Source organism: Tauraco erythrolophus, chromosome 13 (genome assembly GCF_009769465.1).
Source record: "Tauraco erythrolophus isolate bTauEry1 chromosome 13, bTauEry1.pri, whole genome shotgun sequence".
NCBI lineage: Eukaryota > Metazoa > Chordata > Aves > Musophagiformes > Musophagidae > Tauraco > Tauraco erythrolophus.
In genome coordinates, this window is record NC_141477.1 from 9,947,790 (window position 1) to 9,970,555 (window position 22,766).

The 22,766-nt window shown below is 44.3% G+C and overlaps 1 protein-coding gene across 2 annotated transcripts in view; it reads right to left on the reverse strand.

Annotated features, from left to right (window-relative positions):
• Positions 1 to 210: 210 nt before the first annotated feature.
• Positions 211 to 22,766, reverse strand: part of PLS3 (plastin 3) — a 46,889-nt gene continuing 24,333 nt past the window's right edge. Inside the window, exons 2-17 of one of the 2 annotated variants that reach the window (XM_009981070.2) lie at positions 21,990 to 22,076; positions 14,319 to 14,482; positions 11,746 to 11,875; positions 11,157 to 11,289; positions 9,800 to 9,881; positions 8,974 to 9,139; positions 7,656 to 7,798; positions 6,190 to 6,216; positions 5,982 to 6,077; positions 5,262 to 5,457; positions 4,512 to 4,590; positions 3,728 to 3,842; positions 3,476 to 3,609; positions 2,427 to 2,550; positions 1,749 to 1,873; positions 211 to 926 (exon numbers count right to left, since the gene is read on the reverse strand). In XM_009981070.2, the coding sequence (XP_009979372.1) occupies positions 794 to 926; positions 1,749 to 1,873; positions 2,427 to 2,550; positions 3,476 to 3,609; positions 3,728 to 3,842; positions 4,512 to 4,590; positions 5,262 to 5,457; positions 5,982 to 6,077; positions 6,190 to 6,216; positions 7,656 to 7,798; positions 8,974 to 9,139; positions 9,800 to 9,881; positions 11,157 to 11,289; positions 11,746 to 11,875; positions 14,319 to 14,482; positions 21,990 to 22,056 (1,914 nt within the window). In that variant the 5' untranslated portion in view covers positions 22,057 to 22,076 and the 3' untranslated portion in view covers positions 211 to 793. Of the gene's footprint in view, positions 927 to 1,748; positions 1,874 to 2,426; positions 2,551 to 3,475; positions 3,610 to 3,727; positions 3,843 to 4,511; positions 4,591 to 5,261; positions 5,458 to 5,981; positions 6,078 to 6,189; positions 6,217 to 7,655; positions 7,799 to 8,973; positions 9,140 to 9,799; positions 9,882 to 11,156; positions 11,290 to 11,745; positions 11,876 to 14,318; positions 14,483 to 21,989; positions 22,077 to 22,766 lie in introns of those variants that run through there. The other variant, XM_086619956.1, reaches the window with a different exon arrangement.

Below are 22,766 nucleotides of genomic sequence, written 5' to 3' on the forward strand. Positions count from 1 at the left end.
TTCACTTCCATTCTCAGGTGTAACCGTGCCATCAGCAACACGATCTCATACGTTACTGCGAGAGGTCCAAGGATGGTGGTATTCTCATATTTAGTATAACTTTTTTAAAAAAAACAAAACAAAAAAACCCCCATCTTTTTATAAGCAGCAAGAGAAAAAACTGCCATGCTTTATTTGTAAAGTAATCAAAACAGTTAGATGTACAAAAAAAGCACCATATCCAGAGAATACCAGAGGAAGATCCACCTTCCTAATTACACACTTCTCATTTAGCATTGCGAGCTGGCCTGCAGGTCCCAACTTGTACTGCAGCTTTATTTGCAAAGTTAAGGAAGTGGTCAAACCTAGAATATGCTTGGACCATGTGACAGAAATTAAACTGGATTGCAGATAGGAATTAGATCTGTTTCCGTTATAGCTCATACCAACCACCTTATAGCCCTCAGGGGTAAAACAAATACGCACCAAGTATCTGAGAAATAACGGGGTGAAAACAGCTCCAGAGCAGTATTGCAAGATGCAGGTCTGTTATGAATGCATTTCTGTGAGCTCTTGACAAGTTAAAATTTCCTTTGGGAAAAGAGCACATCTGTTGGTTAAAACTCCTCTCCCTGAGAATTTAGGATAATAAGAGTTTGTCTTGCAAAGCAAAACAAAGTCCTTTGAACTTCAACAGTTCCTAGGCCAACAGCATTTCAACGTCGTCACAGCTGATCTGCTACTCATGCACCCAGGGTGGCAGGTTGGGTTTTTGTTGTGTTTTGGTTTTTTCTCTTTACATGGATCAACCCTTTTATACTCGCTTCATTCCTCTGCCCATCAAGCAGGCAAACACGGTCATGACCATCTTCGGTTTCACCTCCACAAGATCTTCTGGAAGGGCATAAACTCTGGCACCAATTCTTCTTGCCATGGACACAGCATACCTATTCACCATGGAAAGATGAGTGGGTCAGCATGGACACTGCTACCAATAAAAGACAAATCACCTATGCCCTATCCAACACAATTTCACCTATTATCCTCTTTATTAAGATTCGACGTGTGCAACAGCCCAAACATCTGTTTGTTTTATAAACGTTTTTTTGAGGGGTTTTGGTATTCTTTTTCCACAGTAGAGCAAAGCGTCTTTAATGGGCAACTTGACCTTTGAATGTCAAGTCCACTTTATCAACATTTTAAAAAAAAAGTAATTAATATTTGTTAGGGCTAATAGATAGCATGTATAACTAAGGATTAATCAGCCAGCATTTACATTTCCCCTTCTGTTTGCTTTTCAGGAATAATCAAGTGAGACTATTATCTGCAAGAAACTTTGCTGTCATTCTGCCATGGCAGAACACACATTTCAAAGGCATGTTTTAATAGGCATACTTTAAACTTGACAACCTATGGTGATTCAGCAAGATGAGACATACAAGGGTTCAATTTCAAATCCCTGAGCCATGGACTGAGCACTTCATATGCCTGAACGAACAGATGAGAAACAGAATATCATTGCTAAGAACTGCTTGGGCTGTTCTGCGTTTCTCTCAACAAGCAAGAAAGTCCAGTCAAGTACTCCCTCCAGCGTTACGGGCAAGGACAGCAATCAGATTTCAAGAAGTGCTGCCTGTCTAAAAGGTACAGTGTTAAAAAAGATTGAAAACCACAGTAATAAACTGTGGTAAAAACACTTGCAGCTTAAGGCCAGAGCAGAGAAGGCGCACTCTTTCAGTGAAAAAGAGCTTTTGAGATTGCAAACTTACTTAGCATTATTCTGTTTGTCATCTTCCGATAGGTGACCAGTCTTTACAAGGTCATAGTTGATACAACCAGGCTGTATAGCATCAATTAAATCCACGACTGCCAAGCTTGTGCTGATAGTCTTGTCCTAGAGAATACAGGGACAGATAAGTAAAGATGAATGTCTAATCCTTAAAGCATACTCTCACCTTAATTCAGCTGCTCTGCAACGTGTAACAAATCCAGCTTTGAGCGAGCCATTTCAAAGCAGCAGTGTTAGCCATTATTCCCAGCTGGACCACAGCGAAAACCAAACTGCTGTTTCTCCTTTGGTAGTAGCACAAGATCATTACTCCAATTTAATACACGTGCCCTTGAACCGCTGACCAGACCCCAAGGGGTAACGCTCACCTACAAACGCTTGCCAGCTGCTGCCCTTATGCTTGCCAGCATCTCAGCCCCCACCTCTGCCCCAGAGCCTGACCACCCTCCCCTCCTCTGCCACCCCATCAGCTCTCTTGCCCCACTATTTCCCGCCATGGGCAGTCTCCTCTCTAGTAGCTTGAAGCCACTTTGTTCCCAGCACAGACTGAATCCTGTCTTGTTTAAAACCCTTTCTAAGATGCTCCTGCTGTTCCTTCAGCCAAGGAGGTACTTTTTGGGCACCTCTCTCTTTTTGGATGCAAGAGGAGAACCTGCACCTTGAAGTTCTGGATGGAGGTAGATTTTCCAGCTTCTTTCAGGGTCTGGTTTACCCAGCTGACTATAATGTCATCGTTAGCTTTCTGACCATCACCCAGGTCCTCGAGGACATTCAGCGTGTACCTGAGAACCAACAGAGAGAACAAGATTAGGCACAGAGCCTGGACAAAGCCCTGGTGAGTGTGCAGCCAGGATGCAAAGTGAGCCCATGGCAGCTTGGAAAGTCTTCACAGTCTCAGTTCTACTTTTTTTTTTTTTTTTTTTATAAACTTTTAAACTTCTTGAGCAAAAACGAAGACTCATCTATCTTATCTGGAGTGTGATTTCTGTTAAAGCATTTAGTCTTTCTAGCCTTTCAAGTGCTCTAATGGGAGATCAGAAAATAGCCTGACCTCAGGACACTTGTTAAAGTGTTTCACCATTGACCATTTGCTCCACAGGTTTAACACATTACCTAAAAGGTGTGGATCAACTCACGAGTGGATCAACTTGTAAGTTAGCATTCTGACCTCTAATGGCAAATAAAGAGCTACCATCCAGCTATTTTGCAGATATATATTATATTATATGTTTGTATCATCTTAGAATTCTTCAGAAACAGGTAAGAAAATGGACAATCAACTTTATCTGTTATCAAGTTTCTCCTTCCCCCCATTCCAATACAGGCGAGGGTTATAAAGCATCCCTGGAACGTTTCTCTCTCAATTTCCAATTAAAAATTAGAACATAAAAGTTGTGTAAATATTCTTGGTTAGGGTTTCTGCAAATGGACCAGACTTGAGCAGGCAAGAGAGAGGTGATCCTGGTCAACAGGATGTTCACAGATCCACCAGCGGGTTCTCCGGAGGTCTCTGCTCCAGCCTCCCATGTACAGCAGGATCGGCTCTGCCAGAGTTTTGTCCAGCTGTGTCTCAGAAACCCCCCCAAGGACAAAAGTTTTGCAATCTTTCCAGATGACCTGTTCCAGTGCTGCAGTGCTCTCATGGCAAAAAATTTCCCAAACTCTGCACTCCGTTCACAAGTTTTACATGTTTGAGACGGGTCCTACCTTCTCATCAACTGCCAGACTAAGGCTAGTGTCAGTGTTGGGTTTCCGTCGTTCAGATCCTGCCCTCCGATACCAACCAGGGAGAATTTAGCTGGATGCTTTCCCAAGTCTACAGCGTAGTTACAGTTTTCTAGCTACACAGGAAGAGAGTTTAAACACAAAATCACTCACAAATATACTCACTTGACTGGAAGGCTCAAATAGGAAATTTTAGTGTCCACGGCTTCTTTTACAGTCCTTTGAAGTGCTTACCTTTTTCATGTTTGCTCCAAGCTTAGGGTACGGAGGCTTGTTAACCTTATTCCAGTCAACAGGAACTTTGATCTTTTCATATAATTGTAGTATTACGAGTGCATCTTGGAGATCGCTGAAGTGGAAAACATCGATTAAGCCTAACGTTTCAAGATTTAAATGCACTCTGACTTTGTCACATCATGAATAATTACTAGTCTTTATAGGTTGTTGCAATTTCAACAACCCTAAAAAGAAAAAAATTCAAAACATTTTGTAGCTTTCAGGGCAGAAGAAATGCTCCATGCTTAACATCAGCTAGCTGCTGAGCTAAAGCAGGTTTTTAGGACGGTAATCAGCAACAGACCCAGGGAATAATTTTGCTACATAAAATCCAAAGGTAGCCACTTCTCTCCACTGCCTACAGGGACTCAGTTATCTTGCCTCCTGACTATGATGACTTGGTTAAGCTTTAAAATTAGGTGGCAGGGAATCTAGTTCCACTTGCTCTAATGCAGTTACTCAAGCAGATCTAAGTATATGGGGATATCAGGGTACCAACTTACACAAGATAGGGGAAAAAAAACAAACTGTCTTCAGCCCTTAAAGCCAACTGCTGGTGTGCCAAGTGCTGGCACAGAAATCCCTACGCTATGGACTGCAGGGAGGGTACAGCGAGCACCTCCCACTCCCTACCATCACCCTTTCTCAAGCTCTTTCCTGGGTAATGTGGGCAACAGGACACCGGTGTGGGCACATCTCTAGTCTGATCTCGTTGGGTCTCTCCCAAGAACCTAATGCTTACCCATAGAGGTGATTTACATGAGGGTTCACACCAAGGGAGTTCATCCAGTTGCGGAAGGTCCGTTCCTCACGCGTCTCTCCTAGATGAGAGAAAACAGGTTCATGCAACTCCTGCAAGCCAAAAGCTCCGCAAGAGCTTCCACCTTGCAAGGCAGGGAGCTTTGAGCAGCATAGCACATCAATTAGGTTTTCGAGCAGAAAAAGGGTATTTTTTTCTACTATAATTTTTTCAAGGGAAGAGGGTTGCCTTGATATCTAGTTTTGGGTATCAGTTTGATTTCTCCAGGCCTCAGAAGAGCATGCCTTTTGCCATTTCTGCAAGAAAAAGTAGCAGGAAGGTCTTTCACATGGGTGCTAGCTTACTGCTATCTGGGCGCCAGACAGCCAAAGCCCTAATCCCAGTTCTGCCAACAATTATCGCTCCCATGAACATCTCACTGCATTACTGAGGTGCTTCTGCCCATCACAGGAAATGGCAAAACCAACTTCTCAGCCCTGGCATGGAGACTGACGGGCTGCTGGCAGTGCTCCTACAGGTTCAGGCTACACATCAGGGTCAGAGCAGCTGAACAGGCTGCCAAGTACCCTTCTCATCTGCCCCAAAGGAGTAAACAACCACTGCAGCACCGAAGCCTCAAATCACAGGTGTTACTTCAATGGAGATACCTCCGCTGGGCACGACCTCATGTGACAGAAGTGTTTACTGTACATATTTCCCTCCTGCTAATTTTGTGACTGATATGGCCATTACCTTCCAGTAGGGTCCAGTCGATATCCTGGTTTTCGGGCTTGGTAAGTGCTGGGTACTTGTTGAACAGGTTGGCAACGAAGGCCAGGTTCAGTTTGGGATTGCCACTAACCACATCAGCCGGCGTGACGAACTGCCGGCAGCCGAGGCGATCTGCCTGCTGAAGCATGTACTCTGCTCTCCGCAAGTCATCCTTTTCCTGCGGAGTTGCAATGGACAAGAGCTGTCATGGAAGAGATCAGGCTACAAAGCAGATGGGAAGCTCCTGACTGGTACCTGGGGCAACGTCACAACTCCACCCGCCTTCCTTGGCATCAGTTGCTAAACAATGGGCTGAAGCATGCACGCTAATCCTTGCTGCTGTGGATGTGATTGTCCCAGTTTGTCTTGGTACTTTTTCCTAGCATGGTGCTTTCCAAGTTTATATGCTTTTCAACCTTTCATGCTTTTTGAACTTGGAAGTTCACCAAAAAGCAGAAGTCAGCATGCTCCCAAATGAGCAAAACCACAGATGATTTCTCAATCCTGTATGTTAATTTGCAGGTAGTGATCAGGTTTGCAACAACCGCTCGTTTAGCACATACCCGAGGTGCGCACATGCCCACTGACACTTTACATATTCTAGAAATGAAGATACCAGGTTATCGAGATGTCATGGGGCAATTACAGGGTACAGGTAGTTCCCAATTGTACAGCGTGAGGACACAACAGCTGAATACTTACGTTGAAACCCGACATGTTAATATCGATCTGAGGCTCCCCTTCTTTCTGCCCTTTCGGTGCAATTTGATTGAGGAGGTGGAAATAAGCTCTGGAATCCTGAAATGGATGAAAAAGAAAATTGAAGTCTCTCGCACAGCAGTGAATACACCCTAACAATTCATTTCAGGCTCATCTTTAACAAGTCACTGTGCATAATTGGCTTATGTACCTTTACTGAATTACCAAAATCTGTAAGCTTAAAAGAGAGCACGATGGCAGGAATCCAAGCAGCAGAAAAGGAAACAGAAAGGGAAAAAGTTAGAAATCTTTAAGATGAAAATTATGGGGTTTAACTGTTTGCAAGCTGCCTTTGCTGCAAGCCCTGGTGTCACAGCCACCTCTGCAATAGCTGGAGGAGGCAGTGAGCCCGTGCTGCTCGCCCTCTTGGCCCCCGCAGTCAGATGCCCCAAGGCAGCCCTAACCCCTGAACAAGGCAGCCATTCCTACTGCTACAGCAACAACGAAAATGGCTCAGTGAAGACAAAGTCCAAGCAAAAAGCTGATGATAAGCAGTCTAAATGTTTTCTCCTGTACATGCCTGTTAGCTGGAATAGCTTACAGGAGAGAGGCCAGGGATGGTCACAAACTAGGAGGAGCAAATAGCTGCAGTAATTCTTTGTCAATCAGTACAAGGACCAGATGATCCTTCGGCTCCAATCTGGTATTCTAAGTCCTTTTAGTCCTCAGTATTAAGAAGGACCTCAGCATATCCTGACAGCCTATGGGTTGTACCAGGTAAGACAACAGCTATCAGCAAAGCTGTAAGCAATTTTGAAGTTGGAAATAAAAGTGACCACGTGTGTGTGCACACATGCACATACACACACGGGAGCTCTGGGCTACCCAGGCACCTCAATTATCAATTTATTATTTTTCCACCCCAACCGTCCTTTAACCTAGAATCCACTTCAGTCCCCTTTCTCCTCTCGAAACTGCTGCCCATGTGAACAAGCCTCAGAAACCTGCTGAGGCCAGTGTCCAAAACCCCCACACTGACCATGAGTCACCACCCTCTATTCCTCACTAGTGCTGAGAGAAGAGAGCCACTCCCTCACATCTGAAAAATAGCTGCTTCCATTTCACTCCCTGCTTTCATCTTCCATTTTTACTCAGCCCAGCGTAGAGAATAAGGGGTCTTGTTTCCCCCTCCTCTCTCCAGCCCATGATGTTTTGGACAAAATTCCATCACCTGCCAAGAGTGTGTAGAAGTCTCACTCTCCAGGGATGCAGTTAAGCACTTCACCCCGTCTGAGTGAGCTGCATGCCCTTGAAAAACTACTTCCATCAAAAAAGACAGATTAAGAACATTTGAAAACACATGAGTTTTCTACTTGATTTTTCCTACTCCAGTTTCCTACTCGATTAAAACATTCAACAGCTTTGCAGCAGGATCCCACTAGCACTGGAGGAAACACTCAGACAGTTCAACACTGGCTTCAACCTCATGGCAAGAGAGAACAGCACTGTGGTACCTTAAATATACCATCCATAAAACCCCCACCAAGCCTGCCCGATGCATTAAGGTTAAGAAAGGTCCTTTCTGGGGAAAAGGGCCTCATTTACACAGGCAAACATGGCCCTGGCTGGATCTCAGCCTTTCCCTAGGCACGTGAAGGCCAGGAGAGCTCTCAGTACCTTGATATCTGAACTGAAGTTATTGATTTTGTGCCAGCCTGCGTTTTCCAAGTGGAAGTTGGCCCATCTTAGGAGCAGCTCTTCTGGTGATAGTTTCATAAGGTCCTCCAGATTTTCACCATCACGAAGTAAGGCAGCCAATGCTAGAAGAAAAACACTTGTGAGGGGAAGGCAGGAGTTTTCAAGAGGTGAATCTGCATGCCGGAGTTAGAGCTGCAGCAATATTTCAGGGGGAGAAGGGAGGGACAATACCAACTATGATTAAGTCAAAATAATCAGGGTATTAGTGAAGTTTTCCTGAGTTGGTTGGTACACAGAGAAGAGTAAGAATGATCTAGAAATCTGTGTGTAAAAAATATTATCCATTTTTTTGTGTCACAAAATTGTGTGGATTTTACCTGCAGTCTTTCAAGCTGACGACAATAAGCTAAATGTAAATATACTTTTATCTTAATGAAAAAGTGCTTCCAAGCAGTTTCATATACACTATTAAAAAAAGCCAGAGAAGTCAAGCACCTTTTCAGCTGGCCAGTGCTTCCCTCGCCACAAATTTTCAATCTAAGCCAAACAGTGTTACCACTTCTCAACTGGGAAATTTAAACAAAAGACACTGAAGCCCCCCCATCCATCTCAGTGCTCTCACAGAGCACGCAGGAGTAACAGAGCTCTGCATGATTTAAAAACTTTAAATTTTGGAGGCTGTCATGCAGGACCAAGTGAGCACAGGGGGAGAGCTGCAGCACCACTCTCTCACCACCAAGAATGAAGCAAGAGCTCAGCTGCACCACTGACAGCAGCAAGGAGGATTTTAAGAGAACCAAGTCATTGTGAAGGCATTCCCAAAGAGCTGCAGCCCTCCTCTTTTTTTTTTTTTTTTTTTTTAATAGGAAGATGTGCAGTTATCTATAATTCTAAAAGGATGCAAGCAGCTTTTGCCACCTCCCAACACTGTTACGCACCTATGGCTGAAGCCACACCAGCAGAGCCTGCCCAGTCCAAGGCATCACAACGCAACACGCTCATTCGCACCGCAAGCCTTGAGCCAAGGTGCACCTTGACTTACAGACTTGTGTTCAGCCGGTTCTCCAAGGCTGACACACATTACCGGGATGGCATAACCCACCTGCCCGAACCTGCTTCGCAGACACAAACAGGCTGGAGAGTGCTCAGCTGGGCACGTGACCCGATGAGCTCGAGGGCAAGTAACCCGCTTTCCACAGAGAGGAGGGGAGGGAAGAGGCAGTGGTGGGGCTGGAGGTGATGGTAGAAGGAACACAGTGTTCCTGCTTTAGAAGTAATCACTGATAGTTTCATTTACCTTCATTTCTGCTGAGCTCGATGTCGGCGAACAAGCCGATCTTAATGATCTGCCAGAGAAGCCCAAGGACCAGGTGGGGTTTCCCTTCCCTCAAGTCCTCTGCGCCAATATTGACAACATGACACCCGATGGCAGATGCAGAATTCAACGCCAGGTTCAGGTTCTCCTGCGAACAGTACAGCAGAGTGAGACACAGCCAGGGGAGACGCTGCTTTGCCTTTCATCCAGCACCACAGCGGAGATTTCGTCCTTGCTCCAACCGCAGCAACTCAGAGGAAACGCCACTGGCTGCGCTCCGGCTGAAGTTTTAACAGAGCTGTGGTGGCAGCAGGCTGAATCAATAAGAACTGAACTAGGCACCAGGGTTTAATTTCAGCCTCTGGTATTTAGTTTCAGCCTCTGAGTTAGTTGCATCTAGTGGCATCGACAAGAATAAGGCTAGAGAAGCGTTAAGCTATATGTGCACGCAGGCATCCTTGCAAAAACAACCTGTCGTGCCATGAAATGATTCAGAGATAGCCAATGACAATAACCATGTCGTTTTGAAAAGACAGCACTGTGTAGAATCACCGCAGCAATAGCAGGTGCACACAGCATTTCAGCCCTTTTACCCATTTTGTCATTAAGTCATCATTTTTGTCTTTTGAACTGTACCCACAAGCACTGGCAATTATGCACAGTACAAAAATGCCTTTAATAATTAAATGCAAGTTATAAAACTCGCGCCATTCCAGCATTCTACAACAATCCCTCAAGCCACCATGCTAAGTTTTAATTAATTCTATATGAATATGAATTTCAGCAAAAATTCAGAAATGTGTTATACCTGAATTATGAATGGCGTGAGTTTCTTCTTGTTAATTGCTCTTTCATCAATCGTGTCCGGAACAGAAAGATTGATCATTTTGCTGGTAGAAGGAAAAACAATAACATCTAGTATTTAATCTCACCAAAACTCAATGCACTGTTACGGTACACATCACAATACATTTCCCTGTTTGGTTTTGCTTTTTTAAGATCAAGATTGTGTAAATCGGAAGTTAATATTTACGCTATCAAGAATGTATTTGTAACTAATAGCTAAGCCTGAAACCTTAAACATGTCACTGGCCACTACTGATCTCAGCTGCTAAAGCAAAAAGAGCACATGAATTATTCACAGCGTAGTCACTGAACTATGGAAGACTCATTGCTCTGTTGATGTTCACTGTGGATTCTAATAAGACAATGTGCTTCCTCCTATTTTAAAGGTGTACTACTGCCAGCAAGAAAAAACTGCCCCAACAAAGCACAAACACTTTGAGACCTCAGTGGGGAGCATGTGAGCGCAACGAATTTTTAGTCAATGGAAAACATGACAAGTTTTTACTTTATATTATGAACTACTTCCTACTTAGTTTGGTTTTTGCCTGAAGACCTCAATTATTTGAAACTGGGGAAATAAAAAAAAAAATAAATCAAAAGCTAAAGGGAGAATTTTAAAAAAAAAAAGAAGATATGAAAGGCAACGGCAGCCCACTAAACATCTTTTGCATATTCATACAGAGTTACTGAAATTCCAGGTTGATCCAGTTCTCCACTGTATTAATTCACTCACAAAAAACACAAAATCAAAAGAAACTCCATATACAGAAGGCAGCTGGTGTTTAGCAGCCCTGGGTGCCTTCTGTTTTCAGCATGCAGTAAAATAAGTTACTTTACTAACCTAGTGCAGCTATTATCAAAAGCAACAAGAGAATTCCCAGAAACTCCATTTTTGAGTTAATTCATAAGGTCACTAACATTTCCACAGAGGTTACCATTTGTCTAAGCATCCAAGAAAATGGGCTATTTAACACATCTGCCCTTCTCCAAGCTACCTAGCATCGGGCTGAGTTTGGACCAGGACAACTGCTCCCGCAAGGCACCTTCTCCCCTTCAGTAAACTCAGACTCAAGCCCAAACAAAAACACTAGACAAAAATACCAATTTGTGAAGTTGGCATCAAAGCTTAAGCATCACGCAATGACAGTGAAACCTGGGTGACTGAGCCCCTTTTTGTGTGCGCAAAATGTTATGCACACGCATTAGTCACAAAATCAGCCTAGAATAGGATGAAAATCCCCCTAACTACAGTTTTGGGAAGTTATTTTGGTGATTTTCTTTTTTTTTTTTTTTTTAATTCAGGAGCCATCATGACTTACCATAGCACGATCCCATCTCCCACAGCTTTGAACAGGTCATCTGTGTTTGGGTTCATTGGAATAACGTGCCTACAGTCAGGATCATTTTCCAGGGCTTTGTTTATCCAGTTTACAAAGGCATATTTTTCTTCCTCTAAGATAACCAATTGTAAATTTAATACACGCTTTTTCATAACATAGCAAAGATTTTCCCCAAAGAATCAGCGTACAACATCCCAGGGAAATAAAAGCCCCACTATCATGACCACACTATTTAATTAGTCAAACAAAGTTTAAAGAAATACAACTTTCACCCCCAATTACCAGAATATTCCTGTAATTTACTCATTACTCAACAACTTTACTATATTCAAGCATGATACAAGGACTTCATTAGCAAGCACAGTTAACAAAACAAATCAGCACAGATTCAATTTACATGCTGCTAATTTTGCATTACTCTTTAGTTCTGTCCCGCTCTCACCTTGACGTGAGATCATTCAGCTATCGGAGAACAAAAGCACAGCACATGGTAGGGAAGCAGAAATCTACTATTTTTGGCACACGGTTTCCACTCACCCCAGGGCAGAGCAGAAAGGCAGAGCGGTACCTGAGTAGGAGTGCTGTGTCCCCTCGCTGGAGAGCTCCGAGGTCCCCCCGATGGCACAGATTCCTTCCTTCCTGTTAATTGCTTTTCTGAACGTTTTAGCAATATCGCTGCTTTTCACCTCTTGGAAAATCTACAATTTAAAGTTAGACAGGAAAAACTTGTCTTCATGAAATGAAAGGACCACAGAAGCAGCTACTTCTTCTCAACTTTAAAGCAAACTTTGTAGTAAAATCAGCGAATGTGAAGGGTCCAGCCAGGGTACAGTGGTATTAAATGTAACATGGACAGTGGGCAGAGAGTCATCCCACCCTCTCAAACACACCTTGCAAGTGTCTACTGAAATGGAAGCATTAGGCATAAGTACCTCGCACACGTTTACCTTTGAGCAGTTTTCAAGAGTCCACGGGAGAAAAAAAAACGATGAAACCTTTGCAGTCTGAAAGCAGGTATGCATGCAGCAGTTTCCACAGGACCAAACTTGAGAAAGCTGTTGTGCAATTTTAACCTTTCTGCATAAGCCAGATGCTCATGTGACTGTGACTTTAGTTCACACAAAAGACACTGTCCACAACCCAAGAAACAATTCTCTTTCAGCATACAACAGTCAAATCTGCAATAATGTGTAACAACGAGCGGTCCACGTAAGGATTCCCTCTCCTCCAACAGCAGTCTTGGGCTAACTGACAAAACATCCTCATGTTTGAGGGCAGAAGAGACGCTTTAGCACAGAAAGATCACACGTGCCATTTGCACAGGTTGTATGTTACTATTAGCAGCCCTGAGGTCCTACAGAACTGAGCAACTATTAGAAAAAAATACATTAAACGGCTTGAGAGCCTACCATAACTCCCTCAAAACTTAACCAAACTAGTTTCAGCCATGCTGAAAACACAAATGAAACATATGCAGGTTGTCTGAACACTACCCAGAAAAAGGCAATGAAACAGCACTGCAAAGCAGAAAGACAACGTGCTTCTGTTCAGAAGAGAGGAGGGGACTTTGTCCACGGGGCTGCAGAAGTGTCCCCGCAGGGCCAGCCTGCTGGCTGTCACACCTTACCTCCCCTGTTCCTTCAACACAGGGAAGGTGGCAAGTCAAGATGACGATGCAAGTACAGTTAAACCATCTCCTGATGGCATGCAGAGGTTTTGCTCACCCCAGTGATCAGGTAGAGCTGAGTGAAGACTCAGGAGCCCAAAAGTTTTAGGTTTTCTGGTTGGTTGGTTGGCTTTAAACACAACGATTTTGACACAGATTTATTTATTTTAAAATTTGCTGGACTAATTACTGGTATTGCATACTTTCTTTGAAAATATGTGTTTTAACACTGAGGTAGCATGGTAGGTCACTTGGCCCCAACCTCAAGTCAGATCATGCCATCCTTTGTACCATAAACCCCAGAAAAAGTGCTAAGAGTCAGAAAATAGCAACAGTTCTGTTTGTAAAAATCCTACAACTAACCCTTGCTTCTGCTCTATAGCTTAGTTGACCATAAGACATCACATGGTTACTTCATCATTGGTATCATTCAAACGTGACAGAAGAGATTTATTTCTTCCTTCCTAGTGCAAAGTTAGAGTTATGGACCAGCTCAAACCAACAGCTGAAACATGCACTCTGCATGCAAGTGTTCACAAACTGCAAACAAACTCCAACTTACTAGTTGACTCCGAACTCAAAAGTTCAGAGGGTCTGAAAACAACTGAGGAACAGAAGGTGAAGATAGATTAAGAAATATCAAAAAAATCATTTGACATGAAAACAGCTCCCTCAATGTACTGTACATACTTTTATTACTCTTTCAACAAACAGTCATCAGAATATAAAAAGGATGAAGGGGTGGATATTGAACCAGTGTATCAGAAGTGTTGTGCTTTTGTAAAAATAAAAAAAAATAAATTAAAAATTCTGACCTATTTCTACAGAAAAAAAGCTGAAGGTTAGACCCATCCTCCAGCTTCTTTTACCTCCTTATTCCCTTTTAAGGCAATGAACAGATCTCAATTTTCCTAGATGAGCACCTAGGACTAATCTCCAAGTATGTCTTGAAATGCCCTCTCAAATCTTTAGCAAATACTTGTAGTCCCATTAAACTGAGAAAGGAAATGATACTGCTTCACTGGGAAAACAAACATTCATCTAATGTTGATGAATGTTGTTCCATCTAGTGCCTGGAAAAACTGAGTAGCTTCCAGTCAATACGGTAAGCTTGGAAAACTGGAAGTCTTTTTTCCAGTTGTCACCTCGTGGAAATGGTCTTTCAGCCTCCAGCAAAGTTTTCATACAGGAAAAGTATGTGGATTCTTTTTGCTTTTTGTTTAAAAACCAACATATTTCCCCTCTGTCCAAATCTAAAGGCTGGCAGTGACAGCACAAAAGCCTGGTCATATGCAGAGATCTACACAAAGAACTGATTTTTACATAGCAAGTCCTCAAAAGTGATCAGTTTGTAGAAAGAAAACTAGGATTAAGGTAAGTGGCCAAGAAAGCAGGTTCAGCCTATTCTACTTCCTTCCTTAGCTTTGTCTAAAAGGGGTCCCCCAGACTGCTGGAAATTCAGAAATACCACTTACATAGACAAACTCTTCAAAACTAATCTTCCCATCTTTATTCTTATCACTGTCGATCATGAGCTTCTGGATGATCTCCCTCACTTTGTACCCGGGGAGAGGCAGGTTGGCTTCCTTGAAGAGCTCGTGCAACTCGTAGTCGCAGATGAACCCATTGCTGTTGAGGTCTGAGAAACAGAAGGAACAGGAGAAGGTTTTAGAAATGTGCCAGTACCCCAACAGGACCAGCCCCAGACAGCAAGACAGAAACACAGCCCCCATGCTCAAAAGTGCTTTATGGAGAGCAACCTGCACACTGGGGACATCTACAAGACATGGAGACAAGGAGGAATCTCCTAGCATGGCCCATCACAGCCTACCTGTTTTGGGGTCACATTGTGCAGAACGTTCATCTTTGCTTAAAGCAGGATCCGTGCAGGACACGGACACACAGCAGGATGCCCACACCAAAAATACCAAGTTCAAGTAGTACACTATTCAATGGACATCACCAAGAATACACCAGGGATTGAGCGTTCTCGGGGAGAGTCCCAGCACAAGCCAGGAGATCTCTCTGGCATTGAGCAACAGCAGCTTCAAAGCAGAGCTGGCCAGGATGGCTCTCAGCACACACCACCAAGTCTGTGTAAAAGTTTCACAACAGAGCATCTGCATTTTCATAAATGATCTCCAGAGGGTTTCTCTTCACATCTAACTGCAGCTGGCTTTGCACGTTAAAATTAGACAGTAACGAAACACAGCACTTCTTACTTTCTGAACTAAAAACACTACGTCAGCTCTGCATTTACATTTTTTTATCATGTTGACAATGATGGTATCCATTTATTGCTGACAGAAAATTGCAGCCAGATGTTTTAATGCTGCCCAAGAACATTCTGCAAGGACATTTGCTTTGACAGCCAACCACCAAGCCACAGCAGCACTGTGTGCTTAGCGAGATGTTATCGCCTACTAGATTTGGGAAGAAAGAAAATGAGAATCTAGTGTGAATCTGGAGCTTTTCGTATCAACAAATCCCAAACACTTTGGGGACATCATCACACCTATTGACTGCCCAGGGCAAACCTAACAGCCCCAGCCTTTCTTCAGACAAGTGAGGTTTTGCTGCCAGCATGGGCAGACACAGTTGGGTGCCTCCTTCCTCAGGCTAACCAGGACAAGCAGACAGTGTGGTTCACAGCATGGCTGGTACCCAGACTTTGGCAGAGTCAGGTCCATCAGCAGCCAGACCATTTGACGCAGTCGAAGAGCCCAGATTCACATTCCAAGACATAAGCATGATCCTCCAGCATGTTCGGAGAGGTAGGGATTCGGGGCATGTTGTGCTGTTACTGGCTCAGTAACGATGTTAAAATCCCTTTGCCGTAGGCAAGTGGTACAGAGAGCCCAGGGAAGTTAATTTAGTGCCTGAGCTGCCATCTCCTCCCCAGGGCTGGAGCGGTGGGGAGATACCAACCCTGGATTACTGCTGCTGGTGGGGAATACCTGGATGGGCTGAGGAGGTGGAGATTTGGCAGCCTCCTACGATGCTCATTCAAAAATAGGCTCTGCAAAGTCAACACGGTGCCTGTACTGAAGACATCAGCCGAGCCTTCTGCCCCACCTCCAGGGCTCCTGGCACTGTCAAGAGCAGCTCGCCACTGCCAAAACCACACCACGCTGCGAGGCACCTGGCCCCGCTCGGCTTCGCCCAGCCACTGCTCTTGCCCACATCCCGCACAGGAGGATTTTTCTGCTATTTATAAGGTAGCAGCCTCTCCCTAAGGCTGCAGAGTTAAATTCCACTCAGGTAACAGCTTCTGCTGCCCAAACTCCCTCACAGACAGGAGGCTGCTGCCACCTCCCCAGCTGCACCAAAACCAGTGTTTGGTTCTGTTCGAGAGGGAATCTCACACCCCTGCTACTGGGGTCAGTATTCACACTTAAAGGAAGGTACTTTCAAGAATAAAAGAAAACAATCAGGATAGCTCTAAAGCCCATTTTTTTAAGCAAATTTTGAAAGTCAATTTACTTTTAATGAAGTGTCAGTGGTGGCTTTTAGGTTTTATTTCACAGCAATGTTCCAACAAGCAGCATGTCCTCACCACCACTCCAACCTTCCTCATCTTTCAGATCCATATGGGATTTGAAAATTGTTTTTGTAAGTAAGCAAGAAAGTGAAATTCAAATGCTTAGTGGCAAACATCCAAAGTAACACAAAGTAAACCTGTACTCCCTCCTACACTCCAGTCCCTAGGTCTCAAACTAAAGAAAAGCATCAATTCCGGTGGATTAATCAATACATTAAACTACTTTATGAAATGTCAATGTTTACAATAATTCTGATGAAATAGAGTGCTTTGAGGCAACGATTAATGATAGCAACAGGCTGCTGTCTGGCCTTCAATTTCAGAATTTTATTCAAAAAAAAAATAAGATTACAAAGGCAAGCTTTATTAAACAGTCCAGCTTGAGATGTCATCAGCAAACTATTTCCCCTCTAGATAAATCACAGCTTCTTCCATTACAGTTTTCTTATTACTAAACCTAACTCCACAACACACATCTTTTCTCTGCCTCATAGCCAGTGAAGAAAATCAGACAAGAAGGGATTTGCTGATCTCCAGGGCCTATGGACCCAAAACAAAACTTTGCTTTCACCCTCAGCATGCCTGCAGCCAACACCCATTGCTTCAGCCTGTGTTTGACTGAACCAGCCACAATCCTTTGCCATGCTGCCAAATTAAGCAGGTAAATCCAGAAACACCTGTTCATTACTTCTTCCAATCAATCCGCCACCTAAAAAGCTAAGTTTTACATCTACCCAACTGTTAGGCAAAGAAGAGAGAAAAAAGAGACTTCGAAATACATATTGTATCCTTGATAGGATCACGAGTGTGATTTTGATTCAGATTTGGTAAAGCTTTTCCTCTTGACATGTCTAGCTTAAGCATTCAGAAGTGTTTCTGAATCAGGCTTGCATGTGCCATGCCTGAGCCTACTCAGAAGTGAAAGGGAAAAACACAATGAATTATATTTTGTGAGGCAGAAGCCTGTTGGGTGAAACAGCAGAGAACCGAGCTCCAAAGTCTCTGTCTCTAGTACACTGGAGAGATGCACTGGGTAAAAGGATGAGCTCTAAACAGGTTTAAGCAGTTCTAACATGAAGCCTTGCATGTTTTTTAAGAATACAATGTAGTTCAAGGAATTAATCCCCAGCCTTGCATTTATATGGGTTTGCCTGCAGAACAGAAATAATAACTTAAAAACAGATTGAAATGCAACTGAAGAGTTAGTCCGGGCCATTGTCTGGTCCATCCACACGTGCTCAGCAGACAGCCTGAATCAGCAGACAGATCAATCTCAGCTTGAAAGCATCATCAAGCCTGGCTGCCGGGCAGATATCAGGAGTTTACTGCAGTCTGGGTCAACATCTACCCACTCTGAGGGCTTTCTTCACCCCTGCAAAGCAGCAGCATCCCAGTTCTCTGGGTGTGCCTAGTTCAAAGACTTACCTCTGCTCACTGAACAGGAAAAAAAAAAAAAAGCAGCTCTGCAGCACGAAGAGCCATCTGAAAGGCACACTCACATGTGAGCACATGCGACTCAGGAGCACAGCATCGGGAAAGACATCACTCATCAGGAGGGGCTGCACACCAGTGGCTCCCGGCACCTGCGCTGGGCTCGGACAGCCAGCACCCAACCGAGTGGGAAGGATACCCACTGTTGAATAATGTGCCTTAACTCACTCAAAACCTTTGGGTCTCAGGACCTAAGTTCTCCCAACTCTTAACAACATCACAAACACCAACCTGTAAGAGTTACTCTTCCACAGTATCCTGGGAAAAAAACAAAAATCACTGATTTACTTCATAGATTAAAAGGGTATCTATGTCCCAGACACTTTGGGGGTGGAATTTACGAGCAAGACAGGGCTGTTGGTTCAACTGCAAGTTACTGGTTTTGCAGTAAAGATGCTCTCATTTCAAGTTTTAGCTTCTTGGCCACAGAAGGGCAGATTTAAGTGTTAAAGCCTGGTGGATGCACCAGCCCACGGTTTTGGCTTGGTAGCAAAGTCAAGTAACCTTAACTAGTGATTGACCATGTGGTGGAACATGGACCCACTCTTCTCTTAACATGTTAAAAAGCCTTTAGCCTTGTAAACATCACAAACATGATGTTACATGAGGCCTGAGATCCCTATCCCACAGGGCAGCTGCTTCCCTTCCCACTGTCTCTGTTCCCCCTCTGGCATCACAGTCAAACATACAAAGTAGCAGAACTAAAAAATAATAAAAAAAAGTAGTCACCTTTGCAGCACCAGCAAGTTCCGTAATTATTTCCTGCATTACTGCAGGCCCACCATATGGTGCCTTGCTGGATGTCCTGCAACAGGGCCAGACTTCTGATAGAAGGTGGTCTAAAATCCCTCTCTAACAAAACCTGAAATGGTATTCAACAGCTGAAGAGGCTGTCAAAATAGAAGCTATCCCAAATTAAATCCTTCGGTGTACAGCCCAGAATTACTAATGGAAGAAAGCGAAATTGTTTTAACAGACAAGCTAAAGCCTGGATTCATTATAATCTGCCTGATGGAAAGGAAACTACAGCACATCTGAAGTTTCCTATTTCTACTGAAAGATGCATGCACGCCAGCGTACTAAACCTGGGAAAGGTCACTGCCGCGGCGCACGGCACCGTCTCCTGCCCATACGCAGGTGGCGCAGCAAAGCCACAATAAACTAAACCCAAAATCTGCTTCAAGCTCTGGCTCAGCTTCCTCCCGACAAGTTCTTAAAATAGCTTAAATAACAGGATGCAAGAGGGGAAAGTAACCCACACATTTCCTTTTAAGGATATATGCTCAGCAGGACACACTCCAGCAAGATCACAGACCCCTGTTTGCCTTAAGCTAACATTTCAGAGCATTGTTTTACCACTGTGCAGCAGCAAAGTGTTCAGCTGAGTTACAATTTTTAAGTACTTGGTGTTTCCAGAAAAGATGCTTATCTCTGCTATTAGGAGCAGGGGGAAGGAAGATAAATAAACCGAGCAAGTTTGCAGATTTTGCTCTGCCATGCCGCCCCTATGAAGTGTCGCTGTTTGGCCAAGTACAGACACACACACACCTGTTCTACAGAACAAATTCAGAGATCAGCTGAGATTTGGAGCAATCTGCTCTTCTCTCACTAAGCTGCAGGTCATTCAAAGTCTAGACACAGTTTGTATTCCCCATTTAATTACTTTTTTCAGATGTTAAAATGCTTTTTTCCTCACTACTTTTTACCACTTGAGTCACTTCCAATAAAAATACCTGGTTGTAGGATGCTGGGAGCTGCTTGTCTGAGCTGTAGCTGACTTCAGGGCTAACCTTAAACAACGGTTTCTCACCCATGGACTGTTTCTAGTAAGTAGTGAGTAGTCTATGGGACTCTTGCCTTTTGCTGGCTGCCAGAGAACAGTACACTAGTCACATGGGAGAGAGGAGATACCTTCAAGTGGTGTGGAAAGCAAGTGGTGACAGAGTACATAGTAACGCACTTCACTGTCTTACAGCATCACCAGGTGTCTCAATCCAGTCCAGCAGCATACAGAAAAGCTCGTCAAACACACACCTTCAAAGTCCCATCAACCTACACACCCAGAGCAGCAGCTTGCCCCATGCTAGAGTTAAAGCAGGTCTCCAGGAAGCCCATGCAGCTGCATGTTGGGAGCAGGGCATGTCTTGGTGAGCAGAAAACACCCCGTGAGACACTTCCTCCTCCCCACATCTCTGTTACAACATCCTAGAAGCTGAGCTTTGCTATAACCATGCTTCTCAGCTGCATTCCAAGTCTTCTAGGTAGCTGGAAGATAAAAGAAAGGCTTTGTTTTACATAGCAGCCTTAGTCCAACTTTTCTTCATATTCATTAGAGATGGCATTAGAAGCTCCCGGTGAAAGTCAGTCACTCAATTAGTGACGAGTTCTATATCCCAGGGCAAATATGGCTCCTTTAGGCAAGAATAAAAGGAATGAGAGCATTAAAAACACTCCTGAAAGGCATATCCCACAACTCTTGTGGGGTGCATCATGCCTAAAGCACACAAAACAGAAGGCAGCTGAAAAGGACCAGCAGATCCCATCTCACTTGTGGGTATGTCCAGGCTAATTATCACATTTCTCAATAACACCTAAGTTTTGGCACTGCTTTTATAATTTAAAACCAAATAGGGAGTCACCTCCTGAGCAGAGTGAGCTGGTTTCCTAAAACAAAACAGGATGTGACTTGGGTTTCTCCGTGTTTCCAGTGCAAAGGCAACCAGCCAACCCAATCTTGGTAATTTTCCCCCCACACTAATGACAAAAAGCCACCACATTCCAGCCAGGTAAATAATTTTGATTTTATCCAAGGACAGAGCGGGCTGCCTGCATCTCAGCCTTATTAAGGTTTGCACTCAGGCACATTAGGCAGCAAGAAGCACAATGGCCACTCATCTCCCTCTGTGGCAGCTCACTTCCAGCTGCTGGAAAAGCCTCGGGAAGAGTGAGACAGGAGAGGCACTGCCTAAATTGGAACGCGTTTCAAGTCCCAAGAGGGAATGCTGCTCCATGAGAATCAGTTGTCTTTGAAATTCATATTTGTCTCTGCAGACTGCAAATTTAGAGCAAGTGAGAGCTTCAAGAGCCACCCTGCTCTAGAGGGCAGTTTACCCATTACGGATGCAAGGCAACTACCAATTTGTATTTATAACCAGTGCTCAAGCAATGCTGATGTCCGGTTAGGAAAACGAAACACTGGCTCCCATCACTTGAGCAACTCGTTCCCGGGTGGTGCCAGTCCCGGGTGTGGTTCTCCAGCTGCATACGCTGACCTCAGTCCACGCTGCTGCGGTCCAGCCCCCATCCTGTCCCTCCCTGGCATGTCTCTGATCCTCCAGTAAGCCGTATCAGGAAACTAAACCAGCAGAAAACAATTTTCTCCATGATGTCACTTTTCTGACCGTTTCAACTTCCCGAAGCAGCCAGCCAGAGGATTCTGCAATGCCAGCACAGGGGGAAAGCTGGCAGTCAGGTGGAGCAGCTCGGGCTGTGCAAGCCCTGGAGCATCGCAGGCTGCTGGGGAGGCGAGAACCAGCGAAGAAACAGAGCCACCAGAAGGCAACGCACACACACTGCAGCCGCAATGCATTTCATCATCCCCGCACGCTGCTCCACAGCGGCCAGGTTAACAGACACTAACTAGGTTTTGCCTACGAGCTCATCAAACGCCCTGCCTCAAATGCACTTGAACAAACCAGAAACATGGCACCGACGTTTACCATCTGCACAGCTCGGCCAATCTGCCAAAACCAACATCATCAGAACCAAGCTCTGTGCAAGCCCTCAAGTGCTGCCCAGGACAAAGTAACGGAACGCCTGTTTGGATATTTCTTCTGCCATCAGGAACCAATAAAGCCCACCCTGGAGCAACAGGGCAAGGCTTCTCTCAGTGCTCACTGACAGCCAGACTGTCCAAGTCCCTTCCTTTGTGCTCCTTGGCTACAAGTGACAAGCTAGAAGCAACAAGGCTGCCAAGGGACTCCTTGGCATGGAGAAGATCACGAGAGCAGCAGACTGCCCACACCCTGCTGGCAACGCTGCTCATGCAGCTGGAATAAATCCATCTCAAATGTACAGCAGACAGGAGCAAGGCGCCCTCCTCACTGTGACTTACCAACTTTGGCAAAGGCCTCCTTGAGTTCCTCCAGCTCATCTTTGGAGATTTGCGTGGTGTTGGCCATCTCATGAATTTAGGGAGTACCTAAAGAGAGAAAAACGACAATGTGTGAAACCAGGCTTCATTCAAATGCATGCGGTTTTGAACAGAAGTGTAGCAACAATCAGTATCAAGGTCACTACAGCTCTCAAAGGCACATTTATCTTTCCACTAAGAAAACAGATGTGTGAAACTCAGATTGGAAATGCGCTCCTTAACAAGTCAAAAATCCCATTAGCCTTGTTAATATTTAGCTCTGTGTATTTATTTTATGGGCTATGCTGTTCTGCACACATTAAGGCACTTGCTACCAGCATGTTCTGCAGATCAGAAAAACTCACATCTCCAGGGATTTTCCATTACTTTGAACAAAATCAGAATCCAGAGTTAAAATATTAATACAAGAGATACTGAACACTCTGCCTGCCTGTCTATCCCCCGAGGGCACAGAGCTACCAAATCCAAATAATAAAGATTCTGAACAGTACTCTTTTTGCACAAAGCAGTACACCTGATATTGTTTGCAAAAAGGAAACAGTCTGCTTTTCTACAAGAAAACTGTTTGAATAAACACCTACCTATTTCCCCAGAGTTGGTCTCTCAATAAGCCATGTAAGTAACAGGCTGTTTGCACTGCCACTGACCCCCTCCACCCTCCCGAGCATGGCACGGCAGGAGCACCACAAGCAAGGGTAGAACAGCAGGCATCAGCCACGCTCAAACCGTGAGTACACA